The following is an 18,129-nucleotide window of genomic DNA, read 5'->3' on the forward strand; positions in this document are numbered from 1 at the left end:
TTCCAACCGTCCGCGAACAAACACTTTTTGACCTACGAGGGATCCGTAAAATCTCGCGATTCTCTCAGTTCGCGGGGAAACTGTCATGGCCGCGCCTGTCTACAATCACAGGCTTCTACTCTAAGGTGAGTGGAGGACGAACTTAAGCGGAACAGTTGGTTGTACTACGCCTTAGACTTCTTGCCTTTCGGAGAAAGGTCTCCGAAGTTGCCCGGGAAGTAAGTTGAGGGAGGTGGGTTCATACCAAGAGGCCCGGCTCCGGAAGCACGGACTCCTCACACCGCTTCTGAGACCTGGTGAGACTGGTTGCATCTCTCTCCCAAACGCAGGCCACGAGCAAGCATCACTTCAGTTTGCTGCTTCCTCCCCTGAACCGTTGTGCTTGTCCAAGGCCTTATTTTAACAGTTCGTGTTTAGCTGCTGTTAAATCCTCGGGTTAAAAAGTATCCATCACGGTTAAGCCCTTAATTTTTATTGCCGACATCTCCGTAAAATCTCTTACTGCAAAGAAAGCTTTATATGAAAACTTTCCCGTCAGAAACCCACTTTTTTTTTTTTTAAGACTTATTTATGCATCCACTACTTCCAAAGTAAGCTTGCTCCTTTAAGACTGTGTATACACATTGTGGTAGAGGTGGAAGAAGCCCGTGTTTGGTAAATTGGTTTTACCCTTTTAAGGTAAATCTTAATGTCTCCCTAAGTCCCCACTTTAGTCTCTGTTACATGGGTTTTATATTTTTAAGTAGAAATTTTACTCTAATTTTTGTTTCTCTTATAACCCCTTCCCCTGCAGGAAAACGACGGCAGACATGAGTTTTTTTCATATGTAGAAGCGACGTGTGTGTCATCTTGATAACTTTAAAGTCTTTTGAAAGTACTTAAGTAACTAGAAAATGAATAACAGAGCGGGTTCCTTTTTATGGAACCTCAGACAAGTCAGTACTTTAGTTCCAACAGGCAGAACTGTGAGGCTATGTCCTTTGGCATTTTGCAGACCAAATATTACTTACTCAAACTGGAACCGAAGAAACCTCTTAAATACCTTTGGCAATACAGTGCATTCATCTACTAGATATCTGTTTCAGGATGCTTTAATTTTTAAATCAGAAGGTGATGGCTGTCAAAAAAAGGGCATAAGCACCGTAACAGTATTTACAGTTGACAAACTACGTTGTCCTAGAAGACTGTCCTTTGATTCAAAACACTTTCCTGTCTCTGTTAATGAACTGAAGAAAAGCTTTCATCAGGAAGCCTCTGATGAAGATGTTCTCACCAAGAGAAGAAAACCAACCCTAATCAGCAGTGAAAAACTGTCTCAGGAGTGTAATTCCCTGAGTGATGTGTTAGATATATTTTCAAAAGCACCTAAATTTCCCAGTAGTAACTATTTCTCAGCCATGTGGACAGTTGCCAAACGCATGTCCGAGGATCAGAAGCGCTTTGAAAAACAGTTGATGTTTAACCACCCTGCGTTTAACCAGCTGTGTGAACACGTTATGAGAGAAGCCAAGATCATGTATTTCGACAACCTGCTGTTTAGTCTTCATGCTATAGTGAAGCTTGGGATTCCTCAGAACACTCTGCTCGTACAGACTTTGCTGAGGGTGGTCCAGGTAAAATCAAAAGGAGGTGTGAATATACTCGGTTTAGCAAATCTTGAAAGAATGATAGGAAGTAGACATATAGCCTCCTTGAATGAAACTTATCATTGGAATGGTAGTTTACATTTCTTTCTGCGTAGAGTCTAATATTCTATTATTTAGATACCTCAAGTTAGCAAGATCTTTCTTTTGCTTTAGAAGTTTATGAACACTTGCCCCATTTTTCTTCTCCGGAGTTGAGTAATAGTGAATAAGCTAAAGGGGGAAGAGAGACAAAATATACAGGAACAGGTTGGGTAGTTGAAAGGAGGAGAGAAGGGAAGGGAAGGAAGCTAGTATTTATTGACTCCCTATATACCGTTTACTTGTGTTGTCCTGTTTAATCTTCACAATAGCTGTGTGAGGTTGGTGTTACTCTAGCAGGTGAAGAAAGAGATATTGTTAAGCAACTTGGCTAAAGTCACAACTACTGAATTTATTTATTCACGCAATAAGTGTTCATTGGCTGTCACCTGTGGATTAGTTATTACACTTGTTACTAGGGATGTAAAGATATGGAGAACATAATTCATGCCTTTGTAATGTAGAGGGGACAACAGATACTTTGTAGGCAATTACAAAAATAACCAATATTCATTCATACATTTATGACATTGTAGACACTACGAAATTGTAGCACTGATCATTGGGAATACAATTACAAAATAAGGGCCACATAGAGCTTTTAGTGCAATGAAAGAAAAATATACACAGTGTGTAACCAGGGGCTTCAAACCTAGTTGGGAGAATGCCTCCATGATGGGAAGAGGTGATGGGGGAGAAGGATACAAGATTACTGTTTGAAGCAGTGATATATACAGAGTTTGAAAGGAGGATGGTCTCATATAATTCTCAGTGTAGCTTTTAAAAGTAGTTATTGTTACTTCTTCCTGATTAGGAAATTTAGGCTTAGAGAGGTTAAATAGCTTGCCCAAGGCCACATATTTGTTAATGTCACCATTTGTAGGTTTTTGATAAATACTTGCTGGTTTAATGAACAAACACCTTGTCATAGTAGAGCTAAAATTCAAGCCCAGTAGGAGATGATGTCTAAGCTGAATGCAAGGGATGGCCAGCAGTCAGTGAGAAGGTTGATAGCAAAGGAGATGGTGTTTCAAGTAGAGAAGACTGTATGTTCAAATCCTGGAGAAAAGGTTGGGGAGCTGAAAGTAGTTCACTGTGGTTGAAGTACGGATTATTGGGGTTATGAGTTTGAGGGAATTGTTAGGAAATTGTTCCTGTGGTTGTCAAGGAGGACGGGTTGGTGTCATGACAGGGCATGAGGTTCGGGAAAAAAGAGGCTGAATCATAAAGAGCCTTTTATGCCTGGCTAAGGAGTTTGCCTTTATGCTATAGGCAGTGGGGGTCCACTGGAGTATTTTAAGCAAAGGTCAAGCTGCTCCAGTTAGTATTTAGATCACTCTGTGAGTGGAAAATTTATTGGAAAAATGAAATTGGGTGGGGGAACCACTTTTAGTTTCAAACAAAGGAGTCAGTGTCCTCTCCAATGTCACTGAAATGACACCAGGTTGGCCAAGAAAAAGAATAGTTTCTTTAAGTAATTGTTTACCTCTTAAGAGTGGGCTCTTCAGACTTTGAAACTCAATGATCATAATTAAATAAATTTTTTTTAAAGATAGGAATTTTCTGAGGATGATCTGACATGTATCCTATTGAGTTTGTAGATATTTGAGAGTTTTAAACTTTTAACATTACTGTGATTTCCATATGTTTTCAACCAGTAACTAATTTGTATTGTGTGTGTTTATTTAAACTGCAGAATATCTGTGTTTTTTGGTAGACTCTGTTCCCTATATAGTTACTTAAAAGTAATTGCAGTAAGTCACTTTACCTGGTCAGTGATTCTCTAAATGAATTTTGGACAGGTATTCCCATCATCATAGTATCTTCATTGGTGAAATATGACCAGTCGGTATTTGGGGTCAGATTATCTCTACATATAATTGTATCTCACTAACATGTGGGAATGTTGCAAAGACATTTTAGCTAGGTATGAAATATATCATCAGTGAAGCTTGCCCTTCAAACACCTAGCCAGGTGGTCTTGTCTTTTATAGGAGATATTGGTGGAATGCTATAATGGAAACCCTCTCATGGGAATGAGACCTTTTTCCCTTCCAGCAGTATCCATTTCTTATCAATATCTGCTTCTGATTTGAGGCATTGTGGCTTGTTGGTCATGTAATTTTAGCAAAGGAGCATACATCTTGCAGGTGTGATTACAAGTACTCTTGTGAGGTGTATAGACTAGTTGTGATTAAATTGTAGAGCACTAGGTGAGCTGTGCTATTACTGTTCACTTTCTAAATTAGGCCCTTTCTGGAACTAAAGTAATACCCTGATTCAAAGGGTTTGAAAGAAGGATCCAGGGGGCCTGGGTTCCTCTTGAGATCAAGATAGTGGTGGTAAAATGTGACAGCAGATGTGAATTAGAAAGTTTACAACTGAGGTTGCAGTTTGATACTCAGCAAAGAATATAGGGAAATTGTAAGCACAGCAATGTAAGATTCACGAGGGGTGGGAAAACTGTCCTATGGTTTATTACTGCACTTTTCACCATGATGGCCTTCGGTCTCAAGAAGGGGTAAAAATAATGCTTGATGAAAGTTATTTCAGAAGTGGAGGAATATAATCAATGTCAAATCATTTTCAGTGGTAATTGAAAGTGTAAAGAAATTGTTGATACAAAAAGAATGTGTATCGATTATTTGAAAAGTTCACTGATTTTCCAAAGTTCCTGTTTATTGTGGACTGACTCTGAATAATTGGTTTGATGCTTAGTCCTTTAGTTGAAAGCATCAGTTCAGTGGTTTTGCTTGGGTGAGGTCATCTACTATGAACTCGTTACCTATAGTGTTTTTTGATTACATTTCAATAGGAACGTATCAATGAGTGTGATGAGAAATGTCTTTCAGTTTTGTCAACTATCTTAAACACAATGGAGCCATGCAAGAATGTGGATGTTCTTTCGGCAGGATTGCGGTGAGAACTCTCTTACACTTTCTTCAAGTGGCTTTCTCTTTTTCTCTTATCTCAAATCAAAAACCAAGATGAAAATTGAACAACTTTTTTTTTTTTAAGTGGGGGCGTAAAAAACTTTGTTGGTGGCAGTGGCAGTTTGGTTGCTAAGTTGTGTCAGACTCTTGCGACCCCATGGACTGTAGCCTGCCAGGCTCCTCTGTCCATGGGATTCTCCAGGCAAGAGTACTGGAGTGGGTTGCCATTTCCTTCTCCAGGGGATCTTTCTGACCTGGGAATCAAACCCAGGTCTCCTGCATTGTAGGCAGATTCTTTACCAACTGACCTACAAGGGAAGCTGATCTTTAATAGCTTATTAAACTTAAATCTTGACTTTGGAACAGGTGAAGCTAGAAATAATGCTTCTTTCAGGATTCAGTATAAGAAAAAGTGTGGACAACATTAAAATTATCTTAAAACATAGTATTAACATGGGCCGGGGGAAAACTGATACATGCTCAGTTCATAATGGTTATTTGGGCACTATGTGGGGGTCACATGACAGTAGCCCAGCTTGCAAAGGAGGTTGAGTTTTTATAAAATTGATGCACCTAATCTTATGTCATAGGTTTTTGAAAATAATTTTTAATTCCCAATTTCATGGCTATGCATTGGGATGTCTTAATATAATCTCCTGGTATTTGTTTATGCACAAAGATAGCAAAATAATGTGAGAGAAAAGAATACCGGTCAGGTCCTGGAGCTTTCACTAACTGTTTAAACTCTCGTGGGCAGATATTTCATTTTTTTGGGTTTCATATTCCTTGCCTATAAGTAGGAACTAGACCAGCTGACTTTTAAGATTTCTCTTCTTGTTTTAAGATCCTAAGACTGTGGTATTTGTTGTGTTTGATGACAGGATGCTAGTTGATGAGCAAGTTTGGAAAATAAAACATGTCTTCACATTACAAACTGTAATGAGAAGTATTGGAAAAGATGCTCCGATTGGTCTTAAAAGGAAATTGGAGGTAATACTTTCTGAATTTTCTCTGTTGGGTAAAATTTGAAAAAGATATTTCCTGTGATTTGCTATCATCTCCTAAAGTCAGTTTATTAGGAGGACATTGTTGTGCTTTTGGATATAACTTTGCTTAAGTGGAATAGTAGAAATATTTATGTGTAGATGTGTTTACATACCTTTCTATGTCTGAGTCATTTTGCTCAAACTTTATCCTTTTTTATTTAAATATAAGATTTTAATTTATTTTACCACAAATGATAAAATTTATTTTTCTTTAGATGAAAGCCTTGAAAGAATTAGACCAGTTCTCTGTTTTGAATTGCCAGCACATGTTTTCCGTGCTGGCCGCCATGAATCACCGTTCCATTATCCTTCTGAATGAGTGCAGTAAGAGAGTCACAAGTAAGGGGAATTTTTCTTACATGGTTTATAGCATCCGATCTGTTCTGAACTATATTTGTTTTGTTTGTTTGCTGTTATATGAAAAAATATCTGATGATATCGTTAGATCTAAAGTTTATTTTTACCTGTAATTATTGTTTTTTGTTTTTACAAAATACAGTGCTGTTTTTCTAAAAAAAGTGCTGGGTATATAGTATCTTGAATCTTACAGTCAAAAATTGTCTGGTAATTTTTGTTTATCTAACTCATTCTTAAAGGTAACATCCATGGGTGTCCTTTTAAAATATTGATCAACATATTGCAGTCTTGCAAGGACCTCCAATATATTAATATAGATCTTTTTAAAGGAATAGCAGATTATGTGGCTACAACTTTTGACATCTGGAAGTTGAAAAAAGTAAGTATGTGTAGTTTAGAATAAGTCTCAGAAACTTTCAAGAAATGTATTAATTTATTAATTTGTGGATATCCTTCTCTATCATTTTAAAGTGGTTTAGATTCCAAAATATTCCAATGCTGAATTGGTTTTGAAAAATTAGCTCCTTACAATTTCTGAGTGTTACCTATTATATACTGTTCAACATCTTGATCATCTTTCTGTCTGAAACAAAAATTGTATTGCCAAAGTCTGTTTTTCATAATATTATATGGTACTTTGGTTGGATACTAAGGATTATTTCTGCCTTTCTGTGTTTCCTTTGTTAGATTTAGAATAATAAAAATAGGTAATATGATGGGCTTAAACTTTTTGAAGAATAAAATGTCATTACTGTCTTCTGTGTATGGAAAGTTTGCTTGGTTCTTCAAGGGTAAGAGCCTTTAGGTTCAGGGCCTGTGTTAATAATAAAATGTCTAAATGAAGCAGCTGGTAAAAGCTGCTTTTTATAGTGAAGCCGAGGTAACCCTGTTAGATTACTGGCTTAGTTCTCTTTGGAGGTTGAGGTGAATATTGTGTTTACTATGGAAACTGATTTTGAAAAGAGAAGTCCTTATTGTAAGAATGATAAAGAGGGAAATGAGAGGTGAAGTCGAACATTTATTTTAATCAATGTATTTCAGCTCTATTCTCACTTCTAGTATTTAATATTGAACATAGAAATTTTTGAGTTATTTTTTATCTATTAGAATATAGGAAGTGTCTAGGTTTGGAAAGGAAAGCAGTTTGAAATTGACTTGGTCATTTTGAAAAACTTCAGAAGAGGGATATTTAAAGGTAATTTGCAGAGATTTTGTGTGAAAAGCATGTAGGAAAGGATTTATTTTAAATGACATTGGAAATGAGAACCATTGTGTGCTCTGCTTCTCGGCTTATAAAAAGAGGTGGCTTATTAACTTGATATTTTATAAGGGAAAGATAATTACTCCTTTTAAGGGAATATTTTTCAATCAGGACAATTCTGTTGCTATTTAAACTGTTTGAAATCGGAAAGATTTCTGATAACACTGTAATTCTTAAGAAGTTTTTCCTCAATTCTTTCTGTTTTTTAGGTTCTTTTTCTCCTCATTTTATTTGAAAACTTTGGCTTTCGACCTGTTGGTTTGATGGACTTATTTATAAAGAAAGCAGCAGATGAACCTGGCTTCCTAAATGTGAAAAGCCTTGTCGGTATTCTTAATGTATATTCTTCTCTCAATCACTTCTACAAATGCCAGACCCACGAGTATGTACTTGTTCATTTTTACTTTTTTATTGCCGCATATCGTATTTATAGAAAAGATTAACAAAGCTCAATGAGTCCTCACAAGCAAACCCATCCCTGTCCAGAAATAAAGCATAATATTCTTTATTTATGAAGGTAGACAGTTTTATCTTTGATAAAGATACACGCTTTGCTTTTGCTCTTTTGTTGTTGTTCTTTGCAGTGTATTTGATAATTCAGTGTAGGAGACTTCGTTTCAAGCTTTTACCCAACTTATTCCCTTAGCACCCTAGTTTATAGTTCAGTTTTGACCCTAGCTCTTTATTTGGTCCCAAACTACCGCTTTCTGTTCTTTTCATTTTAACTCCAATCATACATTTCTGCTAATAAACACAGCAATTTCTCAGATGTGCCAGACTCTTTCAGACCTCTTCTTTCCACCCAGAACATCTTTCTTTCTCTAGATCAGTTAAGGGTTTGTTAAAAACCAGAAACGTATATAACATGTCATTTGTTAGAAGAGTGATTAAAAGTGCAGACCCAGGAGACATCTTGCTTAGGTTTGAATCTTAGTTCTGCCATTCATTATCTACTTAACTTTACCTTACCTGTAACTTACCTGTACCTCAGTTTCTTCATCTGTTAAAATGGGGATGAATAATGACTTATTTCTAATCATAGTGTACAATTTAATAATCATTGTTATGAGGATTAAGTGAGTTAACCTGTGTCAGAATCTTAAGGCAGTGCCTGATACACAGTAATTATTAGATTAAGGCCTTGAAGGAATAAACTGTGGCAGTTCTGAGGGTCTCAGTGGCAGGGTTCACAGGCCATTTCTTGGCCACCAAGTGGCTTGGCTCCCAGCTTATGCAGTGGTTAAGAATCCCCCTGCCAATGCAGGAGACGCAAGAGACACAGGCTCAGTTCCTGGGTTGGGAGGATCCCCTGGGGTAGGAAATGGCAACCCGCTTTAGTATTCTTGCCTGGAGTATCCCATGGACAGAAGAGCCTGGAAAGCTACAGTCCATGGGGTTGCAAAGAGTTGGACATGGCTGAGCAACTGAGCATGCATGCCCAGCTTGGCTCCATCAGCTTTTTGTCCCTGTGTTTTTTTTTCTCAAGATCTAGATTTACAGAAGAGAAAATCTGATTGAGCGAATTTGGGTCACATGCCCGTTTCTTTGGCTCTGGTGATCAAAGAAATGCTGGGCCAAGAAAAGCAGCTGCTCACTGTTCCCTCCATTGTTCCAAAAAGACTCACTTCCTATATGTGTCCTGTGCTTTCCTTTATGTCTCCATCAGAGCTCCTGTGCTTGTCATGTCTTATAGAAATCTCTGGTGGAACCTTGACACATAGCTGCAGTTATTTGTCAATAAACCTCTCTCCACAATTGCAGAGCTTTCTAGTGTCAGACCCAGGTGCCTGTGTTTCTAAACGTAGCACAGAGCCTGGCACAGAATAGACATGAAATAAAGGTTGGAAAGATTCTCCCCAAATTCAGCCTTCCTCTACTACCCACTCTTGGTTTTATTATGAAGCTGGCTCCTATGTTCCTCCTGCCCCTTCTTGACAAATACTGTTAAGATGTGAAAGTGAAAAGTGTGAAATTGTTAGTCGCTCAGTTGTGCCTGACTCTTTGCGACCCCATGGACTGTAGCCTGCCAGGCTCCTCTGTCCATGGGTTTCTCCAGGCAAGAATACTGGAGTAAGTAGCATTGTTAAGCTGAGTAGTAATTAAAACTCCAGAAACAGCCGCATGAATTCCGTAGAATTCACAGAACAAACACTGAATAGTTAGGGAGTTTTTCAGTTGACTGTAGGTGTCCCAGGAGATAATTTGGTCCAGTAAAATTGTTACGTTGGAAATAGAGGATGGATAACAAAGGTAACCTTAAGTAGCTACACAGGTTAGGAAATTCAACAAAACACAACTAGGAACAGGTCATACTGAGGGGGAACCGTGAATGTTGTACTTGTCTGCTCTGCTCTGCTTTCGTCTGACTCGTTGGTTCTCAATTGGCCATGGTTTTGCCTCCTAGGGGACATTTGGCAGTATCTGGGGACGTTAGTTTTTGTGTGGCTGGGGAGGTGGGGGGAGAGGGTTGTTGTACACTCTCTAGTGGGTGGAGGCTGGGGATGCTGCCAATGCCCTACTGTGCACGAGTCAGCACTGCAAGAACGAATTATCCAGGCCAGATTGTCAGCCGTGCTGAGACTGAGGAACTGCGGTTTCACTCTACCCTCCTACCTCAGCATTTCTCCTTTGGAGAAGTAGGAGTGATAAGAGTCGCTAATAGATTGAGATTAATCAATAAGAAATTCCTGAATGTCCATGAATGTGCAGTTGCCTGAAGTTGGTATTTTGAGGACTATAAATAAAGAAGTTTGTGTTCTCCATCCTTCTTAGGATAGAGAAGGAGGCAAGTCATGTATATTGAGAGGAAGGCAATATGATAGGTACCAAATGAATGCTTTATGGAGGAAGGAGAAAGGAAGATGGCCTGCTAGGGTGGAATGGCAAAGGTTTTAGGAGCAGTAACTTGAAGCATTTGGGAAGTGAGTTGACTGGAAGAGGTGGATTAGGTAGGAGAGTTGTAGAAAATTTGACTTAGCACTTTGTATATCCACATGCTGTTCCTTAATCATTTTATTTATGTTATGGCCTCTGGTAAAGAGAATGTGCTAAATCTAGAATATCTTCCTGGGTTTGAAGCCCTAGGAAGACCTAGGAAGAAAACATGTACCATTTCAACTCTGTCACTCCAGTCCTTTGGTTTCTTCTCTTTTTGATCTGTGCTCGCCACCCTGTAGATAATCCTGGTTTGCACCTCTGGCCATCAGTGTGCTCCTGAGCTCCGGGTTGTGTATGGTCACCAGAGATTCCACAGGGGTCTCAAGATCAGTAATTCTGAAAGTCAGCTCATTCTTGGTCTTTTGTTTGTTTTGTTTACTGTTTATCAAGTACCATGTCAAGTGTTTTTTTTTAAACCACTTTGTGTGCTTGGCTACTCATTCATGTCCAACCGTTTACAACCCATGGATTCCTCTGTCTATGGGATTCTCCAGGCAAGAGTACTGGAGTGGGTTGCCATTTCCTGCTCCACTCTATTGAGGTATGAGTAACAGCATGTAAAGAGCTGTGCGTATTCAGTGTTTACAACTTGGTGAATTTTTAGCTGATTATTTTTGACTCTTTCTTTTCCAATAATATTATCCTCTTTCTCCTCTAATTGTATTTGTTCATTTAGTCAGAAAACTTGTATTAAGTGCTTAGGTACTTAAGACAAAAGTGAGTAAGACATAATCCTTTTTTGCCAGATGATTCTATGTAATGGGTAACGTAGACATAAGTTGGCAATTAAATATAGCATGAACATGAAAGTGGCGGAGTTTTGTACAGGTTACCTAGGGATAGAGAAGGAATGTGCCAGGATGCTAGCCTGGTGAAGTAGAAAGTCAGGGCAGATGTCAAGTGTCCTCCCTGGAGGAGATGGTACCTGAGCAGATCTTAAAAGATATAGGAGGTAGCCATGGAAAGAGCATCTGGTGTAGAAAGGACTCTATTCAAGTCAGGAGGGAAAGAAGCAGCGGACTACGTGCAGGGAATGACGCAGACTGCAGTGTTGCGGAAGGTGAAGTGTGGCACGAGGAGTGGGAGGGGGGATCACCCCTCGGGCTCCAGACCACCCCTTGTGGCTGCCTCCTCCAGACCCCCATCAGCTTCTCCTTTGCCTCACTGTTGTCTCTAGGACCTACCACAGCCTTTCTCGTCATCCATCTCCTCCCGCCATGGGATCTCCCAGTCGATCTCAGACAGTTCCCTTTGTGGCTCACTGTTACTAAGGGCTTACTTCAGGGCACACGTGCCCTGCGCCTCACTGGTCACTTAGCACAGCGTGAATAGGATACACTTTCAGGGCTCCCATTTCTGTGCTTAGTTTCAAGTGGTCTTTGCTTTTGCCATCTTTTCTACTTACTGTAATTCTCCTTATCCCCAAAGCCACCCTGTCTACATTCTTTCCTGTACACTAGCAGAGTACTTTGCAGGCACTACTTTTTTTTTTCTGGTATAATGAAATATAACTTAGGCCTTAAGAGTCAAACTGACCTGGGTTCAAAGTGTGTCTCGGCCCTTTATTAGCAGTTTCACACTGGGCCCATGGCCTCAACTAACCTTGATTTCCCTTCTCTTCATCTGTGCTCAGTTATCCTACATAACCGTAGCTGAGGTGGTACGATTAGGCCTGTGGTTCTTTCAGCTCAGAGCATTAATAGCAACAGAATTTTAATAGGTTATAAACCTGTAGTGGCATTCCAGGCCTTGTAGATTTACTCAGGATAAAAGCCTAGCACCGTGGTTAAAAGGCTCTGGACCCTAACAGCTTGGATTTCAGGGTTGGCCCTGCTGCTTCCTGGCTGTGTCCCTTGGACGAGTTACTCAACCTCACTGAGCCTATTTACTCATTTTTCTTATGAGGATAATAATGACATCTATCTCATAGAGTTTGAATGGGAATTAAATGAGTTAAAGCCTATAAATATCTGCTCTATGTAAGACATACCATGGCAGCTCACCTTTACTGAATGTGTGTATTTGTTATGAGAATCAGCTGACCTGAAAGATGTGTGAAGACCTAGTGCAGATGCAAGCCTGATGGTTTTATCCACTGAAAGCCGTTGGTCCTGTGACACCTCACTAGCGCTATTATGATCTTGTCTTTTCATTTGTAAGCCAAGTTTCTTTTCTGCCCCTCTAGGTTCCTAGAAGTTATGGCCAGTGCTCTGACTGGTAGTCTTCACCACATATCTTCTGAAAACCTGTTAAATGCAGTGTGTTCATTTTGCTTTATGAACCATTTTCCCCTGGCCCTCATTAATCAGCTTCTTCAGAAGGACATCATTGATGATCTGCTGACGTCAGGTAGGATGTCAGTGTGCAGTGTGACTGAAATAAGGCAGTACTGCCAGGCTACCTGGTGATTCTCAATAGGGGCTCAGTTGCAGCAGTGCCAGTTAAACCTTCTGGAGCAGGTGCTCCTAATGAAAGGACCAAAGATAGTGACGTCAAAGGGCCATGCTTTAAGCCAACAAACCTGTAAAGTCAGGTCGCTCAGTTGTGTCCTACTCTTTGTGACCCATGGACTATACAGTCCGTGCAATTCTCCAGGCCAGAGTACTGGAGTGGGTAGCCTTTCTCTTCTCCAGGGGATCTTCCCAACCCAGGGACCGAATCCAGGTCTCCTACATTGCAGCTTTACCAGCTGAGCCACCAGAGAAGCCCAAGAATACTGGAGTGTGTAGCCTATCTCTTCTCTAGTGGATCTTCCCAACCCAGAAGTTGAACCAGGGTCTCTTGCGTTGCAGGCAGATTCTTTACCAACTGAGCTATGAGGGAAGTCCCTGTGGAGCCTCCTTTAATGACAGACCCTGCACATAGCCGGCAGGAGTAAGAAACACATCGTCACTGTTTTTTTTACTTACACTTTATGCACCTATACAAAGACTAAATGTTCAAGTTGCTCTTTATGTCCATATCAGAGGTATTTATACTTCTAATCTTTACATGTCACATTTGAAGCCAAGTTTAGTCAACTTTTGCAGCTATAAAGCTTTGCCACCCATGGTCTATAATGAGGGCACAGCTGTTAGATTAAGAAACCAAATAGTTAGCAAAGTAATGAATTTATTTACTCTTAAAACCAAAATTAATTGTCTTTTACTATAAAAGAAGGAAAATCAGGGACTTCCCTGGTGGTTCAGTGGCTAAGACTCCACGTCCCCAATGCAGGGGGCCTGGGTTTGATTCCTGGTCAGGGAACTAGACCCCACATGTGCAACTGAGACCCGGTGCAGCCAAATAAATAAATATTATTATTATTCTTTTTTTTTTTTTAAGGGAAAAGCAGTATCAGGCTTACGCCCATGTTCATTTGCTTCATCGTGTTTGACTCCTTTGCAACGCCATGGACTGTAGCCTGCTAGGCTCCTCTGTCCATGGGATTCTCCAGGCAAGAATACTGGAGTGGGTTGCTGTTTCCTGCTCCTGGGAATCTTCCCGACTCAGGGATCGAACCCAAATCTCTTGGGTCTCCTACATTGGCAGGTGGCTTCTTCACCATTGCGCCACCTGGGAAGCCCATATCTGGGAAATAGGGTTATTTGAAATCCTTTTAAAAACAGTGGAATGAAATTTCAGAGTTGAAGTGTGGCAGAGGAATACTATGTGCTGATTTTTCAAGCAGTCTAATGTAGGGAAAGCAGCTGTGAACCCAAGAGACTTGAATTCTAGTTCCAACTTTGCCCTTAGTTAATCAGGGTGCGTTTTAATATTCTTGAGCATTTCCTCATCAGTTTAGTGACGAGTGAGGAAATTTTTCAAGGAAAAATACTTGAAAGGTATTTTAAACCTTAAAACCTTATCAGGTACAGGCACAGATCTACACACTGTGGGAACTTGGGGGACATAGAGAAATCCCTCCTGATAAGAAGCAAATAATCAGAATTATAGGTACATTAATACAGTTTCTTTAATGTGACATTAATATTTTTCTTAACTACATTTTTTTTTTTTTTAGGTGACGTGGAGAGGAATGTTCACAGGCTTCATGTTGTGGCTGCTTGTCTAAAACTCGATGATGCTCCTTGTCACAAGGACCTGGACTTGGCGTTGCCACAGTTACCCCCCACAACCTTCTGTCCACAGCCAAAGGTTGCCGCAGTGCTGAGTGACCTTCTGGGGGAAGGGTGCTTCTCACAAAGTGTACAGTTGCCACATAATTATTTTATTGGTATGGGACTTTATACGAGCTTCTTCTGTTTTACTTTATATTTATTTTTTTCTGACAAAAGATTAGGAGTTTACTGCGGCAGCTTAGTGTGGTGCAGCGCTGGCCCTGGAGCTGGACTACCTGGGTGTGGATTTTCACTCCCCGGCTTACTAGTGCCCTGCTTTCAGCACTCGCAAGCCTCTTTCCTTATGTGTAAAATGGCAGTAATAATAGCACCCACCCCATACGGTTCCTGTGACCTACAAATGAGACAATACATGTAAAATCCAGACTAGTATCTGGCACATGTAAGTAAGCTCAGTATACCTTAGCTGTTGCCATTGTCATTATTGGTAGTAGTAGTAGTCATTTTTAAACAAAAAAAATCACTGAGCAGTGTTTGAAAAATTAGTATCAATTTTTTTTTTCTTCCAGATTTTGAAATCAGAATGGATGCTAACCGGACCCAAGTGCTTCCATTTTCTGATGTGGACGTGGTAACTTCTACAGATATTCAGAGGTTGTTTACACATACTCATCTGCTGAGCTGTCTGTATTTAAATCTTAATTCTCAAAGACTTTGTATTAAATAGCAGTAACAATACAAAGACTTTCTATTTGTATGGAGCTTATTACGTACCTAGGGATGTCTCATCCATTAGTCTACTCTTTAGGTATATATGTAGACACTGCAGTTGAGGACCGTGGGTTGGAGTTGGCCATTTAATGAAACAGGCAGTTCTAAAAAATTAGGATTTAAAGCTAAACAGTGCAATCAAACAACATTGACATAATTGAAACCATCAGCACAGTGTGAATTTTTGACAAGATAATGAAATAGTGATCCTAAAGAATTAAGACTTCTACCCAAATAAAATACCCAGTATAAATATTTTGTTCTACCAGTCAAACCTATCAAAAGGTAGAAAAACTTTAGTTTTTTAATTAAGGTATATTGTATATGGATCGAACCATATTGAGGTTAATTAGAAGTAGTTGCCTCGCCTCACACAGTACAGAAGGTGTCTCTGGGATAAATTGATGCTGCTCCCCAAGAGCACGTTCTGCCTTGTAAGCAGCTGGATCAGGTCGTGTTGCACACACCCTGTGTTCACACCCCATGTTCAGTCAGCCTTTGTGGAATGGCTTTGCTAGTGCCTGCAGGGCACACAGAGCTGAGTCAGATGGATCCTGACCCCAGGCGACTTACATCCCCTACTGCTTTGTAGGACATGAATACGTAGAGAGAGGTACAGAAAAAAGTCTGTAGGGATTCAAACTCTTTATCTGCCCGTCACTTCCCACTCACAGCTCTGTAACTTTTGCTCCTTTGCAAATCCATCTACATTGCTCCTTGGCCGTCTTTTTCAGCCTCTGTCTTCCCTATACGTGGCGCCTATCTCCCCTTAAGGAAAGCCTTTCTCTCTGGCCTCATTGGAAGATCGTTTTTCTTTTTCTGGAATTCAACTGTTCTGGCATAATTATATAATGTAATAGCTCTCAGCCTAAAGTACTGAGAAGAAATGAGAAATCAGTGTTCCTTTAAAGATATAAAATTTATTTCTCTTTATCTCAGGTAACAGAATAGTATCACAGGAAACAGTAAGGATACAAATGTCTTTTTCCCCCAGTGAACTTAATCTTTCCAAAAGGCCGTGAACAATGAAAAAAAAATTACACCTTCAGTTTTTTTTACACATACAGATACTATCTTTTCAACAGTCTTGTCTATCTCTTGTTTTTGGCCTCCCTATCTTGGTTTTTAAATGCTTCTCTCTTGGGGAGACAATATGTACAAACAGAGCATTTTCCATTTAATGTTATCTACACCAATACTTCTAGTGGCATAAATAATTATATTTAGATCAGCGATTACCTCTGTATAAGAAAGCCCTAAAATGGGTGCTTTCATATCTGGAAATTTTCCTCATGAAGAATGTAGCCATTCTTAAAGATGGTTAAGAGATACTATTTGTATAAAACATCTTTATAAGCTTTTGGTTCCTAAGTAGCCTTCACATACTGAAATGTCTGCACAGGCCAGGTAATGAGGAAGTGAAGGGCTAGTACAGGAGGGAATGGTGAGGAATGCGGTCAGTGGAGGGCTCAGCTTTGAAATCTCCAAAGAACAAGAATACAGCAGGGTGGTACACAGTCATCTCATTAGTAACTAGTTTGTCTTTTTGTTTTCAGAGTAGCTGTACTCTGTGTTCCTAAATCTGCTTACTGTTTGGATTCAACCCACCCCAAAGGATACCTTGCTATGAAAATGCGGCATTTGAAAATAATGGGTTTTCATGTAATCTTGGTAAGAAAAATTGCAAATGAAATCATCTTCAATTACTGGTATTCATTCTGCCAGGAATGTTATGGTTGAAGTTGGTTACCAGGACTAGAAAAACTGCCAACAGTATTGGAATAAGTGTTTTGCTTACTGTTTTCTTTGAAGAAGAACATTTCTGGTACATGATTTTGTTTCTGCTCAGTTGATTACTAGTCATTTACTCGGGGTTTGATAATTTAACCTTTTTTTTAAGTGGAAAAATGTAAATAATATATTTTCCTATTTAAGAACATGAAACCATATTCAGTTTCTAGGTTATCTTAAACAGGAGAAGAAAAGATGTTGATTAAAGCTTTGTTTTCATGGGTCAGTGTGAGGCCATTAAGGATATTTCTTACTAGAAAATGCTGGAGGGTTGTAAGAGGATAGTTCTTCCCTCTCTGTACTTCATTTGATTCTGAACACCAAAACTTGAGTAGCCTTAAGATATCTGTATGGAGTGAGGACCATACAAATAAGTTTATATTTATATTAATGTTAGGATTGATCTAAATGCCAGTCATTTGGTCCTGCATATAATGTGAAATGTAAACATTTGAATCTTCGTTATGATACTTTAGTATCTAAAACTGGATCATGCCTGGATTATCAAAGTTAAGATGGCCCGTTTCTCTAATGAGCTAATCTGTAACACTTTTTTTTTTTCATTTTGGCTATTATGTATATTCTAAGGAAGATTATCCCAAAAAAGAAATGTTTGCACCCTTTAGAGGACCTTTAAAGTTTTTGTAACTTTCACTGTGAGAGCTTTCTTCAGCCCTAGTATATATAGTCATAACTAAACTTTTAAAAATGTGCATAAATTGTAAGTGGTTGGCTTGATGTTATTTTAATATCCTTGGGTGTCAAAACTAGCTTTTATATGTCATCATCTTCCTGCAAACTGATTATTTTCCTCTTTCTTTGGTAAGGTCAATAATTGGGAGGTGGAAAAGCTAGAGATGAAGGATGCAGCCGCAGTTTTGAAGACTGAAATCTACTCACCCAAAGCACTGTCTGCTGCTGATAGACATTTGCAAAGCACATGTTAGAGTGAAAAGCAACCTTTTAGTGTTTGGAGACCTGAATTTGTAAAAATAACTTTAATAAATACTATCATTCAGTTGTCGATGTAATTTACCTGACTGCTCACTATCATACAAAGTGTTACTTCAGTTCACTGTTAAAATTAGTGTTAAGAATGAAAGAAATGTTGTTACTGGCACTTTAGAATATGCTGAGAAAATTCCAGAAGGGTCATCTTTGCAGTAGTACCTATTCCTTCCAGTACCCAGATACCCGACAGATTCATGAGCTGTAGATTTTACTGTTTCTCATTAGCTTTGATGCATT

The 18,129-nt window shown here is 39.3% G+C and overlaps 1 protein-coding gene across 2 annotated transcripts; it reads left to right on the forward strand.

The window, feature by feature from the left end:
* The first annotated feature begins 66 nt into the window (after positions 1–66).
* On the forward strand, positions 67–17,912 carry FASTKD2 (FAST kinase domains 2). Of its 2 annotated transcripts, none has more exons than XM_042244100.1 (12): positions 67–296; positions 794–1,613; positions 4,540–4,643; positions 5,539–5,647; positions 5,919–6,042; positions 6,300–6,439; positions 7,531–7,703; positions 12,444–12,607; positions 14,262–14,474; positions 14,889–14,973; positions 16,647–16,761; positions 17,709–17,912. In XM_042244100.1, exons 2-12 carry the CDS (start codon positions 894–896, stop codon positions 17,826–17,828), a joined length of 2,067 nt encoding a protein of 688 aa, XP_042100034.1. In that variant the 5' UTR covers positions 67–296; positions 794–893; the 3' UTR covers positions 17,829–17,912. The 2 variants fall into 2 exon arrangements, with proteins under 2 accessions (XP_042100034.1, XP_004004909.3); XM_004004860.5 differs by having other exon boundaries at positions 67–125.
* The last annotated feature ends 217 nt before the right edge of the window (positions 17,913–18,129 follow it).

This window comes from Ovis aries, chromosome 2 (genome assembly GCF_016772045.2).
Source record: "Ovis aries strain OAR_USU_Benz2616 breed Rambouillet chromosome 2, ARS-UI_Ramb_v3.0, whole genome shotgun sequence".
Classification (NCBI taxonomy): Eukaryota; Metazoa; Chordata; class Mammalia; order Artiodactyla; family Bovidae; genus Ovis; species Ovis aries.

What these genes read in the sequence shown, in the direction of transcription:
- FASTKD2 (XM_042244100.1), top strand. Translation starts at nt 894, where the DNA reads ATGAATAACAGAGCGGGTTCCTTTTTATGGAACCTCAGACAAGTCAGT. An exon ending in GTCTTAAAAGGAAATTGGAG is followed by an intron (nt 5,648 to 5,918) that starts GTAATACTTTCT and finishes ATTTTTCTTTAG; the next exon opens with ATGAAAGCCTTGAAAGAATT. An exon ending in GTGCAGTAAGAGAGTCACAA is followed by an intron (nt 6,043 to 6,299) that starts GTAAGGGGAATT and finishes TCATTCTTAAAG; the next exon opens with GTAACATCCATGGGTGTCCT.